We start from the raw sequence: 17,199 nt of genomic DNA, 5'->3' as shown, positions 1-17,199 counted from the left end.
GTCTGCCATGTGATAATTGGGGACTGGGCAGATATTGTTTGCTGGTGCGTCCTAGGGGAGGACTTTGGGATCATCCCTTGGCCCAGACTCCTTGCCAGTGGGCATCACGGCTGAGCTTTAGGACTCACAGCACAGTCACACAGGGAGGTGGGGGCCGGATGGCACCTCTGGAGGTGTCACTGTCCCCTCAGCTCCTGCTCGGATTCTGGCTAAGACACAGCCTGTGCTCAGGCTCGATGGATGCTCCACTGGGGAGCAGCGCCATTAGCTCAGAGCCGGGACAACACGCAGGCAGACACGGTGCCGCCGCTGACCATCACCTGCAGCTTGCTGTCCCCTGCGGCCGTCATCCCTGCACACTGACTGCCGGGCAGTTTCTCCAGACGCCCACGCTCAGGGCAACGGTATAAAGCAAACTGCCATGCTGGCCACTACAAATACGTCGGCTCGCCCAAAAAGCTTTTCCAGCAGCTCCAACAGCAGCCGGACTGCTGAGGCTTTTGTGCGTCCCAGTGTGATACGGGAGACGCCCGCACCCTGATGGAGGACGAAGGATGAGCACTCTCACCATCAACCAGCTAACTGTTGCTCATAGGCTGCTGTGGTTCAAGCGGGGCCGCCAGCTGTGCAACACACAGCTGCTCCCTCCCTCCCTCCCTCCCCAGGGGGATGGCAGGGGCAACTGGGAGCCTCAAAGGGAGAAAACTCGTAGGCTGAGACCAAGGCTTTGATGTGTGCAGGGGAACGTGCTGGTGCAGTTTGTGATTGAAAACTGCGGGGACATCTTTGGGGAGGAGGTGGCCGGCCTCTCCCCTCCATCAGCCGAGGAGGTGCCAGCACCTGTGGACAGGTGCACAGGTATGAGGAGGGGCTGAGGGTTTTCAAAATCTGGGGCTTCTGGTCCAATTCCTTATTGTGCTGCTGGTGGATTTTGGTTTAGGTGTTGTCCACTTCCACGAGGTCACTTTGCTGCACGTGCTTTTGTGTTCCACGGGTGCGTTTGGAAGATCAAAGGAGCCGTGCAGGTGAAGCAAACGCAGAGCCCCAGGCAAAAGACTTCTTGCACACAGCACCCTCTCTGTTCATCCTCTACAAAGAAGCAGGGGCAGGTATGGTGGTGAAATCAGAAATAGTAGAGGGATGTCAGGCCAACAAACACTGACACGTTTCTCATGTATGACAGTAGTTTCTGATAGGTCCAAGCAGCTGCTGTGCCTCCTCCTGTCATTAGATCCCTTGTCTGTTTGACTTTTCCCACCCTGTAATGATAGAGAAGAAAAAACAGAAAGGTTGTTTCTCAGATGCATTGGGAATGTGCTTAATCAATCTAAATACTTACAAGAAGTCAAATACAAAATCGCAGATTTAAAAATAAAAGGCTCACGCCCCAGAATGGGATAATGCTGCCCAAGGGATAACGGCAGAACCGTGTCCCAGGAAGGCAGAAGAAAGCCCAGCAGAACGAAGCTGGCAAGGGTCTGTCCTACCCTCCAAGACCCCTCCAGTTTGTGGTGCCCCAGCCCGCGAGAAGGGGCAGCCCATCATCCCAATTCATCAGAGCTCCTGAAGCCTATCTTACGACCGTGCAAAATGTGGATAATGCAAAGCAACCAAAGGGATCTTATTTGAGGAGCTAAGGTAGCAATTTGGAAAACGGTAGCTTACTGCTCCAGGTGTCTTGCCACCTGTCAACTTCAACCTTTCCGGTTCAGGCGCTTGTACCTTTGCTTCCAACCACCCCCGAGAGCACAGCAGACTCCTCGGTAGACCCGGAACAGCTGATGAGCCTTTCAGAGGAAAGAAGGTAAAATGAGCTCCCTTTGTTTAAAATGAGAACTGATTCCAGTTGATCGTGGTTTTACCTCTCTAATAACACTGTGGAATATCAAGGTTTGCAGGGTCTTTCGTTTCAGGAAAATGAAAAGCAAAGAAACAGAAAGGGAAAACAGGTCTCTGGAGAAGAGGCTGAAAGCACACCAGAAGAGCAAAGGAGAGAAGAAAAGCTTTTCGAGATCAACCGCTGAAAAAATTCAGGAAGGTCAAGAAGCCCTTCCTGACCTTCCTGAAGAAGGTGTGTACCAGACACTGCTGTCCATCTTTCAAAACTCTCAACACTGCACTAAGGGCATGAACTATTTTTAGCGTGCACAAAGATGGCCCCAGATAGGAAGCAGACACCTGCCTTTTGGAAAAAAATGCGTGTCAGCAGGAAACTGCCATTCCCAGCGTTGCAGGTTTGGTTTTGCACTTATGGAAGTACTGTTTGCTCAAGGGTAAGCAGACACCTCGCCACAAGAGCCTCAATCCTTAGCTATTTACCTAGCTACCGAAATAAAGAGGCAAAGTAAGTCCCGCTGTTTTGTCCATGTTAGCAATCCTCACGCTGCCCTGTATCATCTGAATCCCAAATATGCAGCAACGTTGTTCCAGGTCACTACATACGCTTTAGATGCTGGCACTTTTTAAAAAGGCCGCGGCTCACCTGAGGTAATTTGGGGGCGGGTCGTGGTGTTTGTGGTGGTGGTGTGTGTATTGGGATGGACACTTTTTAGTTTCTTACTTCTTCTTCCCTTACCAGTAAACAGAGGTCTATTTCTCAAGATCTTGAGAAATGTCCTGAAAATAAGTTTTCATGACTTTTTTGTATATAGATGAATACTCTTTTAACGTACACTATTTCACTGGTGCTAGAAGTACTATATTCCACTTCACATGGCTTGTTTCAGTGACAGCCTTGTACCGTAAATTCATATCGTGTACCCCCTTTTTCCTGGGATCCACAAGTTGCGATGCCTGCAGTTTGTAGTCCCTGCATGCACAGGCTATCTGCCCTGGCTGAAACCTGACAGGATAACAAACGGTGATTGCTTCAGGCAGCTTCCCTATGCAGATGTCCCAGGAACCCCTTTGGAAGAGTAACCCAGAGAGGGTGCTTCAGGGAAGCCGCAGGCATGTCCAAAGCGCAGAACTAATGAGCAGGACATGCACGGGAGAGTCTGTGTTTAGTAGCCACCTTATAGCTTGAAGTGAGCGATTCTTATTTGCTTTCCAAATCCATTTTCCTCCTGCCTAACCCAATTGGAAGAGTGAGTTCCACCGCATTTTTTTGTGATGTACTGAATGTATTCTTTTTAAAATCAGGTGCCACCTTCTTGGCTTTGCTTCACGCTTTGTGCTGTCCCCTTTTTCTATGTACAAGAAACTGCACTGAAGACAGAGCGTTGATGGTTCTATTCAGCTGCAGGGGAACTGCCATGGAGGCTGTAAGAGAGGGGCAGGGCCGGGCGCAGGCCGGGGGGTTTATCCGTTCTGAGCCCCTCGACCCCTGCTGTGCATATCTGACAGCCCTGCCTCGCTCACAGCCGCTGTCCCAGAGGGAACAAAGCCCAGGAGAGAAAGTTCTCTGTCGGCTCAGGGGAAGCACACATGCATGGGTGCAGCACGCTCGTGTTGCAGCCAAAGTGATAAACCAGCCTTGCTTAGCACAGCTCTCCGTGCAAAAACCTCCGTGGCTGCAAGGATCTCAAGCCTCAACTCTGAGCGCTCGATGGAGCTCCCTCCCAGCCAGTCAAGATTCCCGACCGTCCTGACGTGGCGCTTTCCCTCCCAGCAGCGCCCATGCCCATTGAGTGCCTTTCGCTTGCAGCCGGCTGTAATGCCGGCATCACCCCTGCACTCCAGTTTTTGGCCTCTCTGAGTGTTGCTCACTAGAATAGCCCCGAGAGTGACACCCCCCCCCCGCCCCGTGCCGGCTGCCCCCATTGTGTCCATAGGGATAGCGGTTTGCCTGCGGGCATGGTGGGATGGTGTTTCTTCCAGGAACCACATGGATGGCAGGGTGAGCCCGGGGGGGGCTTGCGCTGCCCGGGCTCAAAGCTGGGGAGGCGGATTCCCCGCTCGCAGGGACTGGGGGCGAGGGGAAGTGTTTTAGGGACGGACTGTGGGGGCCGGAGGGAGGGATTTGAGGGACGGACGCCGAGGAAGGCCTCCTGCCTGCAGAGATGGCTCTGGCCCAGGGCAGGGCCCTTCTCTGGATGCCACGGGGTCGATTGCAAAGGACCAGGCTGCCCCATGCAGGGAGCAGGTGCGTGCCGGGGCTGCCAGGGGGCCCTGCCTGGCTGTTCCCAGCCCAGCCCCGGCTGGGGCCAGCCCTGCGCTGCAGCCCTGGGGCCGAGGCGCAAGGAGCCGCGCATTGCTGAGGGTGCTGCACCCTGCCGGTCCCCGCCGCCAGCTGCCGGCTGCCCTGGGCTGCCCCTCGCTCTCCCCAGCTCTGCCTGCTGCCAGCGCCGGGGGCACCGCCACGGGGCTTGCCCCCTGCCCACAGCTGCCCTGACCCACGTCTGCAGCTGCACGTGGTGCCCACATCGCACAGCTGGGGCGGGGGTGGCAGGTCTCTCTGGTGGCAGCCTGGGACTGGGGGCAAAGCCAAGCCCATTCCTCGCTTGTGATCTTTGTCCCCAGGGAGAGCCAGTGCAGACGTGTGCTGCGCTGGAGAGTGTCGCGCAGGGAGGTGACGGCCGACTGCAGAGCAGCACTGAGACCTGCGTGACAGCAACGGCAGCCAGTGGCCGCAGAGCAGCCCAGGGGAGCTGGTTCCCTCGACGGGCCCCAAAGCAGCCTTCCTCAGCCCCTGCTTTTGGTGACGTGTGGAGCAGCGCAGGGATGTCTCTCAGGCTTCCAGGCCTGAGGAGGCTTTCCTCCTCAGGGGCACTGTTAGAAATCCCGCTCCCAGGATTAAAGCACCCCTCCCACCATGGATCCGAGGCTGTGTATCCAGCCCCCTGGAGCTGGGTACAGGTGCCCTGAGGGGTCTCTCTGGGAGGATGGGGCCACCTGCCTGGTGGCTCTGACACAGAAATGATGAGCTCAAGCCCTGTGACTGTGGCCGGCCGGTTCAAAGCCTCCGAGTGCCTCAGTCTTTCTGCCCAGGAGCGTTTATCCCAGGCACTGTTTCAGGGTGTGAAGATGGGTGCCGGTGATGTTCTGGTGCCTCCACATGGCTCCCACTTCAAGGTTACGATGCCTGAGGTCAGCGTCCCCCTGAAGGCCCTGACAGAGATCTCCAGGGACTTTGTGTTCCATTTTGTGTTGCCTTAGGGCTACAGCGTGCTGGGGTTTGGGGGCGACAAGGTTATGGTATGCCAGAGGTTAAGCGAGTGAAGCGTTAAAGCGTGTTATTGTTATGGACAGAATCTGGGTTTGTTGGCTCTGTATTCCTGGGGTTATGGTAGTGTGATCTTATTATGTGTTCTTTGTGTGGTTTTGGTTTGGTTTTTTTATGTGGAGAGTGCCTTTTTTCATGTTTTTGGCCTTTGCAGGGTTTGGATGGGGGCCTTTGGTTTGTATACAATGTTTCTTCTGGTTGTTTTTCTGCTGTCTGCTGTCTGGCGGTGTTTTTTCTGTCTTGTCGACCAGTAATGATGGTTTCTATATCTCCTGCAGGTCAGGCAGTGTTACTTCTGATGTGGTCTGACTCATTTCTGGTGAGTTGGTAGGTAGGTATGGAGGACTTGTGGTCCCTCCATGGAGAATGACTGCTAGAGGACTAAGAGGCAGATCTGTGGAGGGGTGAGAGGACTGCTGGCCCACAAGTAGTGACTGTCAGAGGACTACGTGTACTTGAATTTATGCGGGCTTCCAAATTCATGGTTGTTTATCCTGCCTTGAGGAATAGCCATGGGAAGTCACCAGCCATGCAGAAGAAGAAGATTCCCAAGCCTGTGTGGCTTTCTGGTTTTGCTTTCGAGTAAGAAAGTCTTGTCTCTCCGTGAGTACAACTAAACCGGTCAGTTTTGTTCACCACAGAAATCAGGGAGCAGAATTTTTGTGCTGTGCCTCACATGGCTGCCAGGGCATGGTGAGAAGCAGCAAGAGAATTCCTGCCTGGCACCTTCTCCAGGGGAGCAGTGCTGCACTTTCACCGGGTGAGCTCTGGTTCTGCATGAGTGCATAAGTTTTTGGTCAATTTCCTCACCACAGAAAGCAGGGAGCAGAACTTTTGTGCTTCTCCCCACATGGTTGCAAGGGCAGGGTGAGAAACAGCAAGAGAACTCCTTCCTTGCACCTTCTCTGTAGGACAAGGCCTCAAGGGCAAGAGTCCAAGTACTGATAGCCTGATGAATAGAGACTTGTTAGAACTTGTAGGGCACAAGCCCTGGGAGCAAAGGAACAAGCTAACTGCAGACCCCTGAGCCGTCACAGTTGAGGAGGCAACCAGACGGACAGAGAAACAAGTAGCCAGATAAGGGAACAGATGGCGCCAATATGTAATTAAGAAAGCCGCGTAGAAAGAAACTCCCTAACCTTGGAATAAAAATTATTGCTAGGTCAAGATAAACTAGTAAGTACCTATTGTTCTAACGGTGTGCCTTAAATATTAACCAATCGGTGTTTCTTACGCTTAAGATTTAACCAATCAGGGTGTAATATGTAGAAGGTAGAAACATATATAATTGTAAGAAAATCACTAATAAAGGGACAACTTGCTTGCATCAAGCTGCGTCCCGTCTCTTCATTCGCCGCACTTCTCCAGGGGAGCAGTGTTGCGCTTTTACTTTTCCAAGGTGACTTCTTGGGTCTGTGTAATATTGCAAATGTGCCGTGTCAATTTTGCTCACCACAGAAATCAGGGAGCAGAACTTTTGTGCTGTGCCTCACACGTCTGCCAGGGCAGGTTGAGAAGCAGCCGGAGAATTCCTTTCTGGCACCTTCTCCAGGGGAATTTCCCATTTCCCAAGAGACTGCTGGTGCCGGCTGCAAGGGCGCTCCCAGATAAAGGGTGGTCTTGTGTGATGTTGGGGTTGGAATTGGTGATGTCTCCTTTCCTTAGTCTCGTTAAGGCTTTGCAGTGACAATTTGGTGCTTCGCTCCTATTGCTCTTTTGTCATATCGCTCACAATAGCTACTGCTGTTTCCTTTTATCATATTGCATGCTATTTTCCTGTATTATAATACAAGAAACTACCTTGGATATGTTTCAATGATTGATATATTTGATCGATTTGATGTGGAGTTCATCTTTGCTGGGTATCCAGTCAGTCAGCAAGACATAATTTGGTGTAGTGGGCAGCATATGAAGCAAAAATGTCTTTATTTAGGAAAAAAAAGGTTCCTCGACTTGCTGTTGTCAGGTGGGAACCATTGCCTTATGGTGTTTGGGCCAGAGTGGTCTGGTGGTGCTGGGCAGTTGGGCCATGCCAGGGACAGAGGGACGGGAGTAGGGGAGGGGGCGGGGGAAGGGGTTTAGGGACGGACGGGTGGGAATTGATGAAGGATTTTAGGGATGGACCGGGGTGGGCGGGGGTGTTTGTGGGTATGGGGGTGGTGGTGGTAGGGGTGTGTGTGTGCCCAGCCCCGCAGCTCCCCTCGGCTGCTTCCTCCTCACCAGCACCTGCTCAGCACCCCAGAGGGGCTTCCCGGAGAGTTCCCGGAGAGCCGGGGAAGGGGCTGTCCTGCACCGCCCCTCCAGACGGGGGCCACGCAGGCAGACCCCCGAGCCCCGCCGAGGGAGGGCAGCGCCGCTGGCCGCCCCCCTCCCGCCGCGTCTCCTCACCTTTGCCCCGCGCCTCGCGCAGCCAGCGACCCCAACCGCCGCTCCCACGCGCGCACAGCTGGCGGGAAGAGGCGGGCCCCTCGGCCTCGTGCCCAGCACAGGCTTCGCTGCAGGCCTACGAGAGGTAAAGCCGGTCCCGGGGCACCATCTTGGTGAAGAGGAGAGAAGTGCGTGACCTGCCAACACAGGTGTGGCCCCGCCCCCATGTGCCCTTTGGTCGGTTGCTATGGGAACGAGTCGGGCTCTTCCCCTAGCAACCGGCTGACAAAGGGCACACAGGGGAGGGACCACCCGTATGTTGGGAGGTCACACACATCTCTCTTCTTGACCACGATGACGGCAGGCCCCTCGGCCTCGTGCCCAGCATAGGCTTAGCTGCGGGCCTACTAGAGGTAAGGCCGGTCCCGGGGCACGCGGTGGCACTGGCCGCGCAGGGCGGGCGGTGGGGGTTGGGGGTATAGCCTCAGCTATAGCGGGAGGAGGGTGCGGGCCCGTCTCTGCGGCCGGGCGGGTTGCGCTGCCTCCAACAAGACAGCGGCAGCAGAGAGACGGGCTCCGCAAGCGGGATGTCCAGCGAGCACCCGACTGCACTCTGTGGTCTCGGCCTTTCCCATTGGCGTGGTGTGGCCCACGTGCCGCCAGGGCAACCCTCCGCAGCGAGCGGGGGTGCGGGGGCTGCGCGGAGGGGCTCGGCCCACCGGCCTCCTGCACCTGCCCAACCTGCCGGCCTCCCCAGCCGCTCCCCCACGCAGTGGCCGCCCCGCACTGCGCCGGCAACGGGGAGCGCTCCGGCGGCACCCAGGGCACGGACAAAATCCCTGAGTCACGTCGCGCTCCCCCTGTCTGTGGCGGCTGCCCCGCGGGTTGGTGGGAGGGCCGGGGCCACCCCCGAGGGGACAGGGCTGCGGGGGGCGGTCGCCCAGTCGCCTCCCCGCCGCTCTCCGGTAACAATGGTAACTTTTTCTTTGGTAGGATAAGGGCAGTTGCTCTCGGTCAGGTAGCTAGTCTTTTTTTCCCAATGCACATTAAGCTGCTTCTGAAGAGGGTACGGCCTATTGGAAGAGAGATCTGTAACCCTGGATTTTACAGCTGTTATCAGAGTGCAGAGCCATCCCAGATAAGCCCCCCTGTGCGGTTCACACCTTGTCAAAGAAAATCAAGATGTGCTATTGGTTACAGTATTTCCGCTGATACTGCCTTTCCCAAAACATACTCTTCCCTTTGCATATAGAAGCATGTTAAGCTGATACAAGTGCACTTAGGATTGTGCTGCTGCGGGGATTCAGGTCATTCACCCAGGCCGCTACCAGTCAGGTGGTTAGAGCAGTCAGCAGCTGCACTGAGACCAGTCTAACATGTTCAAACTGAATGCGAGCGTATGGCTGAAAAAGTTCATTCGCCGTGGCTGTGAGGGTATCTGACAATTTGATCTGTGGGTTTCTGCAAAATACCCACTTCATGTGAAAGCATTGTTTCTCTTAAAAAAAAAAAAAAGAAAAGTACTAAACTATGGTTCACATTTGTTTTGTGTTCAAGAATGCTACAGAAGAAAATCCTCAGGCCTATACTGTGCAGAGCTTATCAAATGAACCTTACAGCAGGAGAGCAAGAGCCTGGCAGGTGTCCTCGTGGCTGTTTTGAAGCTGACAAGCAGTAAAGGCAGGATCTGGAAACTGCCTTTGCACTTCCCTTGCGGCCAGAAAGAGAGAAGTTGCAGATCCGTTGGTCCCATCCTTAGCAGGAGTGGGCACCCAGGCACGGCCTGAGCAGACACTGTAACAAGAAATACAAGCCTTTTAGCCCCTGTGGATCAAGCACAAGAGCAGCCTTCTTTCTGCAGCATTACCCTTAGGGAAATGCTGTGACATCCTTGACAAAGACATGCACTGCTGCAGAAAGTCCGGGGCTTTTCTGAAGTGGGCTGGGAAAGGCATGTTCACCCAGCATGTAAGGAGTCTCACTTGTCCAAGAGCATGTCACTGAGAGGCCCAGAGCCTGTAAAACTTTTGCAACACGGGTCTGTGCAAGAAGTAGGGAGGTGTTCTTTGTATTAAAATATGAAAACAGATAAAGTAGAGACAGGAAAGTAAAACCCAGCTGCAGGATTAGGCCTCTCTTCCTAATGTTCCTAACCTTGAGAGAAGAAACTGTTGGGCTGCATGATGTACTGTAGTGGGCTTTGCAGGTAGTTTTTTTGTTTGGGTGATTGTTTTTCGGGGGGGGGGGGGCGCGTTCTAGAAGCAGTTCCAGCAGAGTCTGCTACCAGGAGGCTGTGGTATTTACTGTGGGCTGTGAGACTGTATGTGGAGCGGAAGGGAAGGTCACGCTCGGTAGAGCCTGTTGTGGGAGGGATTGCAGAGGAGCTGGAGACACCAGGAGCTGCTCTCTGGGCCCCAGGTGCTCATGCTCGGTTGGTAATCAAGGCGTAAGTTTTTCAGGAAGAGGCAGCATCCTGGGCTCTTTTTTGTTTTCTCTCCAGGGTTCCACAAGGGTCTTGCACTGCCTATGTGTACCTTGGGAGACTGGTTTTAAAACTGCACGCCATTAATACTTGATAGATTAATGAGAGTATGCTTTAACAGCTTGGGGTGTCCCCCTTTCCAAGAGGCTTCTTAGGTTGCACATCCTCTGCCTTCTTAACGAGGAGCTCTGGTTTTGATGCCCGCTGTGCTATGAGGAAAAATCCCCCCTGAGTTTCTGTGTGGTTCAGCAAGAGAACAGGGCAGCAGACTGGCCCTGTAGGCGCTTCTCAAGAGGCTGGCTGGAAAAGTGCTCAGTAAACACGTCTTTTGCCTTCCTGGAGTGACTTGTGTGCATCTTGAATGGTGCTGGTAATAGTGTTGCCTCCTCTGTCTCTTCCAGTGGCATACCCAGATTGTGTGTGTGCGTGGGAGGTCGACGATGAGCTCGGTGGCACTTTTGACCCAGGAGAGCTTTGCCAAACACCGCAGTGGCTTGACGCAGCAGCAGGTGAAAGGTGAGAAGACACAGCTGAGTTCCTGTGATGTGCCTCTAAATAGAAACTGCGCAGGCAAGGTTCCTTGCTGTTAGCCAAGCTCGCTCCATGCCTCCGGCTCCCCCTAAGTGTCCAGGCACGGCGTTCGCCATTCCTAGGCTGGCGGCCTGCCAGACTCTGGCTTTCCACCCACAGGAGCACATCGGTGGTGCTGCACAGTGCAGGGCCAGGCGGAGGCAAGCCTCAGATCTTCACAGAGCTCTGGCTAGCAACGCTGTCAGCTGTGGGGCAGGGCATGTGCAAGCATGGGTCATTGGGCTGCAAGAGAGCCTCGTGGGATCAGTGTGCTGGATTGTCACTTCCTCCTTTGCTCAGCCAGGTGTTGGGGAAAGTCATTATAACCGTATTGACTGACTCACTGATGGGTCTCGGCACCCATTCTCCAGCTGCGAGCTGGCCCGCTTGGCACAGCCCAGTGCACAGCTGAGTCGAACATAAGCTACAGGCTTTCCCTGGACTCTGCCCCAACTAGAGTGCTTCTGCTTCTCTCTGCCTTCTTCCTGGGCATGTGTCTGTCTTGTCCCCTTCTGACCTACAGCCTTGCTGTGTCCCTTTGATTTCTTTCTGCTTGGCCTGTTGTCCCCTGATGAAGCTCCTCCTCTCAACAAAGTTGGTGATAATGTGCTTGTTTGCTGCCACCATTCACTTGCACGGTTGCTTCCTGCATCCATGGCGGCACCTGCTGCAGTCTGTGCTGTGCTGAGCTCAGCTGTGCTCCCGACTCGGCTGCTCTCCACAAGCATAACTGTAGCAGGATGAATAGTAGTGCACAAGTCCTTTGTTGTCCCTCTTTGATGATGCCTCAATAGAGTTGCACTGCCTATGAATGGGGGCGTTTCTGTGGGGAGAGCATCTCATTTGCCTTGTTTGCTTCACCGCAGTAACAGCTTTAAACTCTGAAGAAGAGAAGGATCCTCCCACCTACGAGGAAGCCTTCCCTGCGCTCCCTGAGAAAGCACCATGTTTGGAAGCTGCCCGGGAACCTGCTGGGCCCTGGAGCAAAATCCGGCCAATAAAGGCTTCTGTCATCACTCAGGTTGGTGGGAGTGGGTGTCTTATCTCCCTCCTTTTCATCCCTCCAAAAAGTAGGTGAAGTGAAGCTTTCCCTGGAGTATGAAATCCCTTAGTGTGTCAGAGTAACTGCCTCTTTGCTGTCCTTTGCCCTGGCGCACAAGGAAGACTGCAGCTGAATGCTAGGACTGCTCTGGAGGGGGAGGGATGTGTTGAAAAACTGCCCAGAAGAAGCTCTGCATCCCTGTTGCACAGATAGCTGGAACAGGCCTGAAGGGAGGATTGCAGAGGGAGGCACTGACAATCCAAAGCACACTGACACCTTGCTGTGCCCTGCTTGTGTCTGTCCCGTGGCTGAGCAGGTGTTCCATGTGCCACTGGAGGAGAGGAAATACAAGGGCATGAATCAGTTTGGAGAAGGCGAGCAGGCCAAGATCTGCCTTGACATCATGCGGAAGACGGGAGCTCACCTGGAGCTGTCTCTCGCAAAGGACCAGGGCCTTTCGATCGTGGTCTCTGGCAAGGCGGAAGCAGTCACGAAGGCTCGGAAGCAGATTGTCGCTCGACTGCAGACTCAGGTGAGGGCATCTAACTGTTTCTGCCTTCGTCTTTGCTCTTCCCCAAGACTCGCAAATGCTTTGAGACCCTTGGGCCCGTGTGCTTGTAAGCCAAAGAGGTATGACTAACTCAGCTTTGCTGTACGTTTTCAAAGCACCCAACTGGCAATTTGGAATGGGAATGAGGCTTAAAATAGGGTTCCAAGGTAATTACAGGCCGTGGTGTTGCATGAAGCGTGGAGTCTGCGATCTCTGGAACATTTGAGTTGCAACCAGTGACTTTGTGCTGAGGTGCTGGTGCTGGAGGGGGTGCAGGAGCCTCACACACAAAGCTAGTAGTGTGTGAGAACGGGACTGTGCTTTTCCTGAAGTCCTTCAGAGGAGAACGTGGAAGGCTGGGAGAAAGAAAAGTAGAGGAAAGGAAGTCCTGCCAAAAGCCAAAAGCTTCGGGTCAGGGTTCTGCATTGTGTAACTCAAGGCACACTGGTAAGGAGCCACAACCCTGTTGTTTCGGTTGCTTCAGTCCTCTAGGTTTTGATCTCTTACCTTAAGGTTCTTGAGCTCATAGTCAAGGTGGTAGCTCTTGTTAGGATGTATCGCAGCCAGGTGTTGCAGTGTGTTTTAAAGCATAATGCCAAAGGTAGGTAATGCAATGTTAATACCATGTCTGCTTAGCGCTGTTCAGCCCCTGTGTCATACCCTGCCAGAGGAAAGAGAAAGGAACGAAACCCTACATCCACAATGTGCATCTGAAAAAACAGTTCAGGTCGTGCCGCCACAGACCCGTGAGCCACTGTTCTCAAATATACCTCCTTCTGCCCTGGCCCCAGGTCTGGAAGGTGTGTCTGTATTCCAGCTTCTCTTGGGCTTGGCTAGCTTCAGGACAGGAGCACAGAGCTGAAAAGTCACACCGAGTGATCTTTTCTTCATCTTTTATTTTTCCATTATAGCTTGAATGTTCATTGTCTGATTGCTGTTAGTGGTTACCTAATCACAGGGATCAGGAGCATGATAGCAGTCATCAGCTACCAGACCTGTAAAAACTCAGTGAGAAGGGAAGAAGTCAGGAAGCCCTTGTATAGAGCAGCCCTTTAATGGTAGATTGAGAAGGACCCCTTTTGCATGTGGGGCCTTCTAGAAGCAGTCCCAGGAGCAGCATGTGCTACACTTGAAGACGCCTTAGCACTTAAGTAGCGGTAAGCATCTGCTAGCTGCCTGCCTCCTGCAGTAGGTTTCTGGTGTTGAATTTCTCTTTCCTAGGAGTCGTACTGTATGTCTTGTTCTCTGTAGCCTTGGCAGCAGATGCCAGAGTTCAGATAAACTCCAGCTGTGCGCTGCCATCTCAGTTGTTGCCTGGTGTCTTACACTGGAGGAGAGGCACCTCCTCGTCTGTGTCGGAAGGCCTTTGCTAATTCAGAGTACTGCTCCTGTGCAAACAGAAGGGTTTTGAGGGAAAGGTGGGCTTTATACTCCTGGCATAGAGGCACTGTAGATCAGCTGGTACAGTGTCAGCCCTCGGACAGAATGTGCTGGGAAGGCGTTGTGTTTGCTCTGAGGAGCAGTACCGCTGAGCAGCGTCTACCTTGCTTTCCCTGGCTCTGTTCCTGTGGATCTGCCAGTGCAGGCAAGGCTTTTCACAGATGCTTGGTTCTTCTGCCGCAGGCTTCAGCGACAGTTGCCATCCCCAAGGAGCACCACCGTTTTGTCATTGGAAAGAAGGGTGAGAGGCTGCAGGACCTGAAGCTCAAAACTGCAACCAAAATGCAGGTCCCCCGCCCAGATGACCCCAGCAACCAGATCAAGATCAGCGGCACTAAAGAAGGGATTGAGAAGGCCCGGCACGAGATCCTGCTTATCTCCGCTGAGCAGGTACCTCAGTACTGTGATCTCTCTCATGGCATTAGCTGGTCAGCCTTTTTGCTTCCCCACGGTATAGTCGGAGTTTGTAGCCACCGTGGCTACAGTCAGTGGCTAACGTTAGCCTGAACGGAGACGTATACTGTGCCACTCGCCGGCTGTATGAGCACCGCTGCCAGGTCCTGAAACTTCTTGTGCTGCGTTTTGTCCATCTCTGAAGCCCAAACAAGCATTTGATAGTTGAAGTGAAGCGTCTTAGGTGCCAGCTGGGATAAGGCAGGAGATCACAGGGGTGAATATCGTAAACAAGGAGCAGCAGCAGCAACCGTATTTGTAGATTGAAAGAGGTGGAGATCTACAAGCCCGCAAACTGAGAAGGTTGCTTGGGCCAGAGTGTCAGGCAGGACACCCCTGGGAACTTAGCTGTGCCTGGCAGAGACTGTAATATAGAGGGCAGTTCCCACCAAGGTCTGTTGTGGGCTCTTCCAGGATAAGCGTGCCGTGGAGCGGCTGGACGTGGAGAAAGTGTACCACCCTTTCATTGCTGGCCCTTACAACAAGCTGGTGAGGGAGCTCATGCAGGACACAGGGACGCGCATCAACATTCCTCCACCCAGTGTCAACAAGACCGAGATAGTCTTCACCGGAGAAAAGGAGCAACTAGCCCAGGCTGTGGCTCGCGTTAAGAAGATCTATGAGGAGAAGGTACGGATGGTCCATAAAGCTTCCCACCTTCCCCTGGCACCCGCTCCTAGGCACTCTTCCCTTCTTGTTCTACTTTTGTGCATCCCTCGGTTGCATCTGGCTCAGCAGCCCTTGCAGTACATGACCCCGAATCCTACCGTTTCCTCACTCGGCAGAGTGGGAGCTGGGCTGATACTATCCGGGAGGTGACAGATTTCTGGCTTTTCTGTATCGTGGGACTTAGCAGGCCACCAAGAGCTCCCCTGGCTGTTGTTCACACTAAGGAAGGAAAGAAGTGTGAAGTCTACAGTGGTGGCCAGCTGACAGTATCAAAGTTGCTACATAAGCAGAAGTTGCTGAAGAGTGAATGTCACTCCAGTTTATTTCCCACAGCCAACGCTGCTGTGAATATCCTTGTTGTGGGTTGCTGGGCTGTTTCTCCTCGTGGTTAGGTCTGTATTTGTACCGGTCTGGATTTCAACAATCGGCTTATAGCCTGCACAGTGTTGCATCACAGCACTGCCTGGGAGACGGCTGGGAGTTGAACCCTGTTGTCCAACGGGGGGACGGGGACGACGACAACGACATGCCTGTGTGTGTGTGTGTGGTCTCTTGCATGCCGTGTCCCAGGGAGCTTGACCCAGCATACTAGTTTTGTACTTCCCCTGTGAATTTTTGAGCACAAGGCTTTCTGTAGGCAGGGGTCCAAGGGGTGCTAGGGTACTGCCGAGCCACTGTGCTCAGCTTGGCTTTGCTCTTTGCTGGGTGCAGAGTTTGACTGCATCTTGTGCCTCTTCCTGTCGCTCTTGTCCTTCCCCGCCCCCTTGCGATTGATGCCTCAGTGTCTCTGCCCCTACAGAAAAAGAAGACTACTACTATTGCAGTGGAGGTGAAGAAGTCCCAGCACAAGTATGTCATCGGCCCCAAGGGGAATTCCCTGCAGGAGATCTTGGAGAAGACTGGAGTCTCTGTCGAGATCCCACCCACTGACAGTAGCTCGGAGACGCTGATACTGCGAGGCGAGCCTGAAAAACTTGGGCAAGCATTGGCTGAAGTCTATGCAAAGGTACTGACAAGATGGGCTAGGCCTCCTTTGAAGGTCCCGCGAAGATACATTTGTGAGCACTGACAGGTGTAGCGGGGGTGGTCTCTCTTGGGCCATTAGAGGTGCAGCTTAGAAGTCAATACCGGAGGTGCAGCATGGGAATTGGAACTGAATTGTTGTGAAGGCCTCTCCCAGTTTGTCCATCAAACAGCTTCTCTGTTTTTCTGTCTCTCAGGCCAACAGTTTTACCGTCTCCTCGGTCTCTGCCCCCTCTTGGCTTCATCGTTTCATTATTGGAAAGAAAGGACAGAACCTGGCCAAAATAACTCAGCAGATGCCAAAGGTATGGATGAGCTGGTTAGCTTAGCACCCCCGGCGTAGAAAAAGGTTTAGTCCAGATCACTCGTCACGGAAGAGAGAGGTGTCTTCTAGCGTGGGTAAACCCAGGGGGAAATGACACAGATCTTTGCTGTTCAAGGGAACCCTCTCTTTTACTGCTGCAAACACTGCTCCTCCTATGTTATTGTCATGGGTTGAGCCCTTCCGAGGAAGCTTTATGTGGTGCTGTTTTGAGAACTGATGTAGTAGGATACCTGGAAATGGCGAGTGCAGCGAGGCTTCTCCCTGGTGAGTTAGACGGTATCTAGATAAAGGCTAGATGAGTAAACTTCTCCAAAGCCCTTGCAGAAACTGGGACAGCACCAAAGCCTTGGGCTCTAGGCACTGCCATATGGCCGAAATCGTTAAGTTACTGACTTGTAAAATTGTGGGGATTTTGTTTGGGCTTTTTGGGAAGGAGCGCATCTCTTAGTGGCAGGGATGGATGGTGTAGGCCTGACCAAGAGCATTGGCCTGGCTTGGATCTTGGCAAATTCTTAAGAGATTCATTGTCTTTCACCTCAAGGTTCACATCAAATTCACTGGAGGAGAGGATAACATCACTTTGGAAGGACCTACAGAAGATGTGCATGTGGCTCAGGAACAGATTGAAGCCATGGTCAAGGAACTGGTGAGCTGGAGTTACTAGTTCCGGTAAGAAACTGGGGGAAGAAGGGGCAACAGAGCAGAGGGCCCCTGCTTAGGGCCAGAAAAAATTAGAACTTGGTTTTTGGCAATTGTTCATTGAAACACGTACTTTGTGTGCTAACGCAAACTGTCAGCATTCCTAGAGTTGTATGTAACATGCTGCCTGTGTGGCTGAGGGCTGCCCAGCAAGTGTGATGTGTGTGAGAGACACAGTTTAACTGTGAAGTGAGTGGGGAGTCCCGATCTGCGTTTCCGTGTTCCCTGCGAGGGGGCCGGCCAGAGACGGACGAAGCGATTGAAAAGTCAACGTATGAAGTGGTGGAATGCACTATTAGATACTAGAATGGGGAACTGTGGACCAAACACTAGAACGAATATCATTTGGGAAAAGCACAAACGCGAGGCCCCAGGTCAGTAAAGGGGAGTCAGAGGTCTTGGGAATACAGCCTAT

At 53.3% G+C, this 17,199-nt stretch overlaps 1 protein-coding gene across 1 annotated transcript; it reads left to right on the top strand.

Annotated features, from left to right (window-relative positions):
• The first annotated feature begins 10,447 nt into the window (after positions 1-10,447).
• LOC129783624 (vigilin-like) lies at positions 10,448-16,749 on the top strand. Its single transcript, XM_055793555.1, has 8 exons — positions 10,448-10,529; positions 11,450-11,604; positions 11,942-12,157; positions 13,799-14,005; positions 14,483-14,698; positions 15,537-15,743; positions 15,958-16,065; positions 16,627-16,749. Exons 1-8 carry the CDS (start codon positions 10,454-10,456, stop codon positions 16,747-16,749), a joined length of 1,308 nt encoding a protein of 435 aa, XP_055649530.1. The 5' UTR covers positions 10,448-10,453.
• The last annotated feature ends 450 nt before the right edge of the window (positions 16,750-17,199 follow it).

The sequence above is a fragment of the Falco peregrinus genome, unplaced genomic scaffold (assembly GCF_023634155.1).
Source record: "Falco peregrinus isolate bFalPer1 unplaced genomic scaffold, bFalPer1.pri scaffold_72, whole genome shotgun sequence".
Lineage (NCBI taxonomy): Eukaryota > Metazoa > Chordata > Aves > Falconiformes > Falconidae > Falco > Falco peregrinus.
The sequence above is the reverse complement of the archived record's forward strand: the minus strand, read 5'-3'. Positions and strand labels throughout refer to the sequence as shown.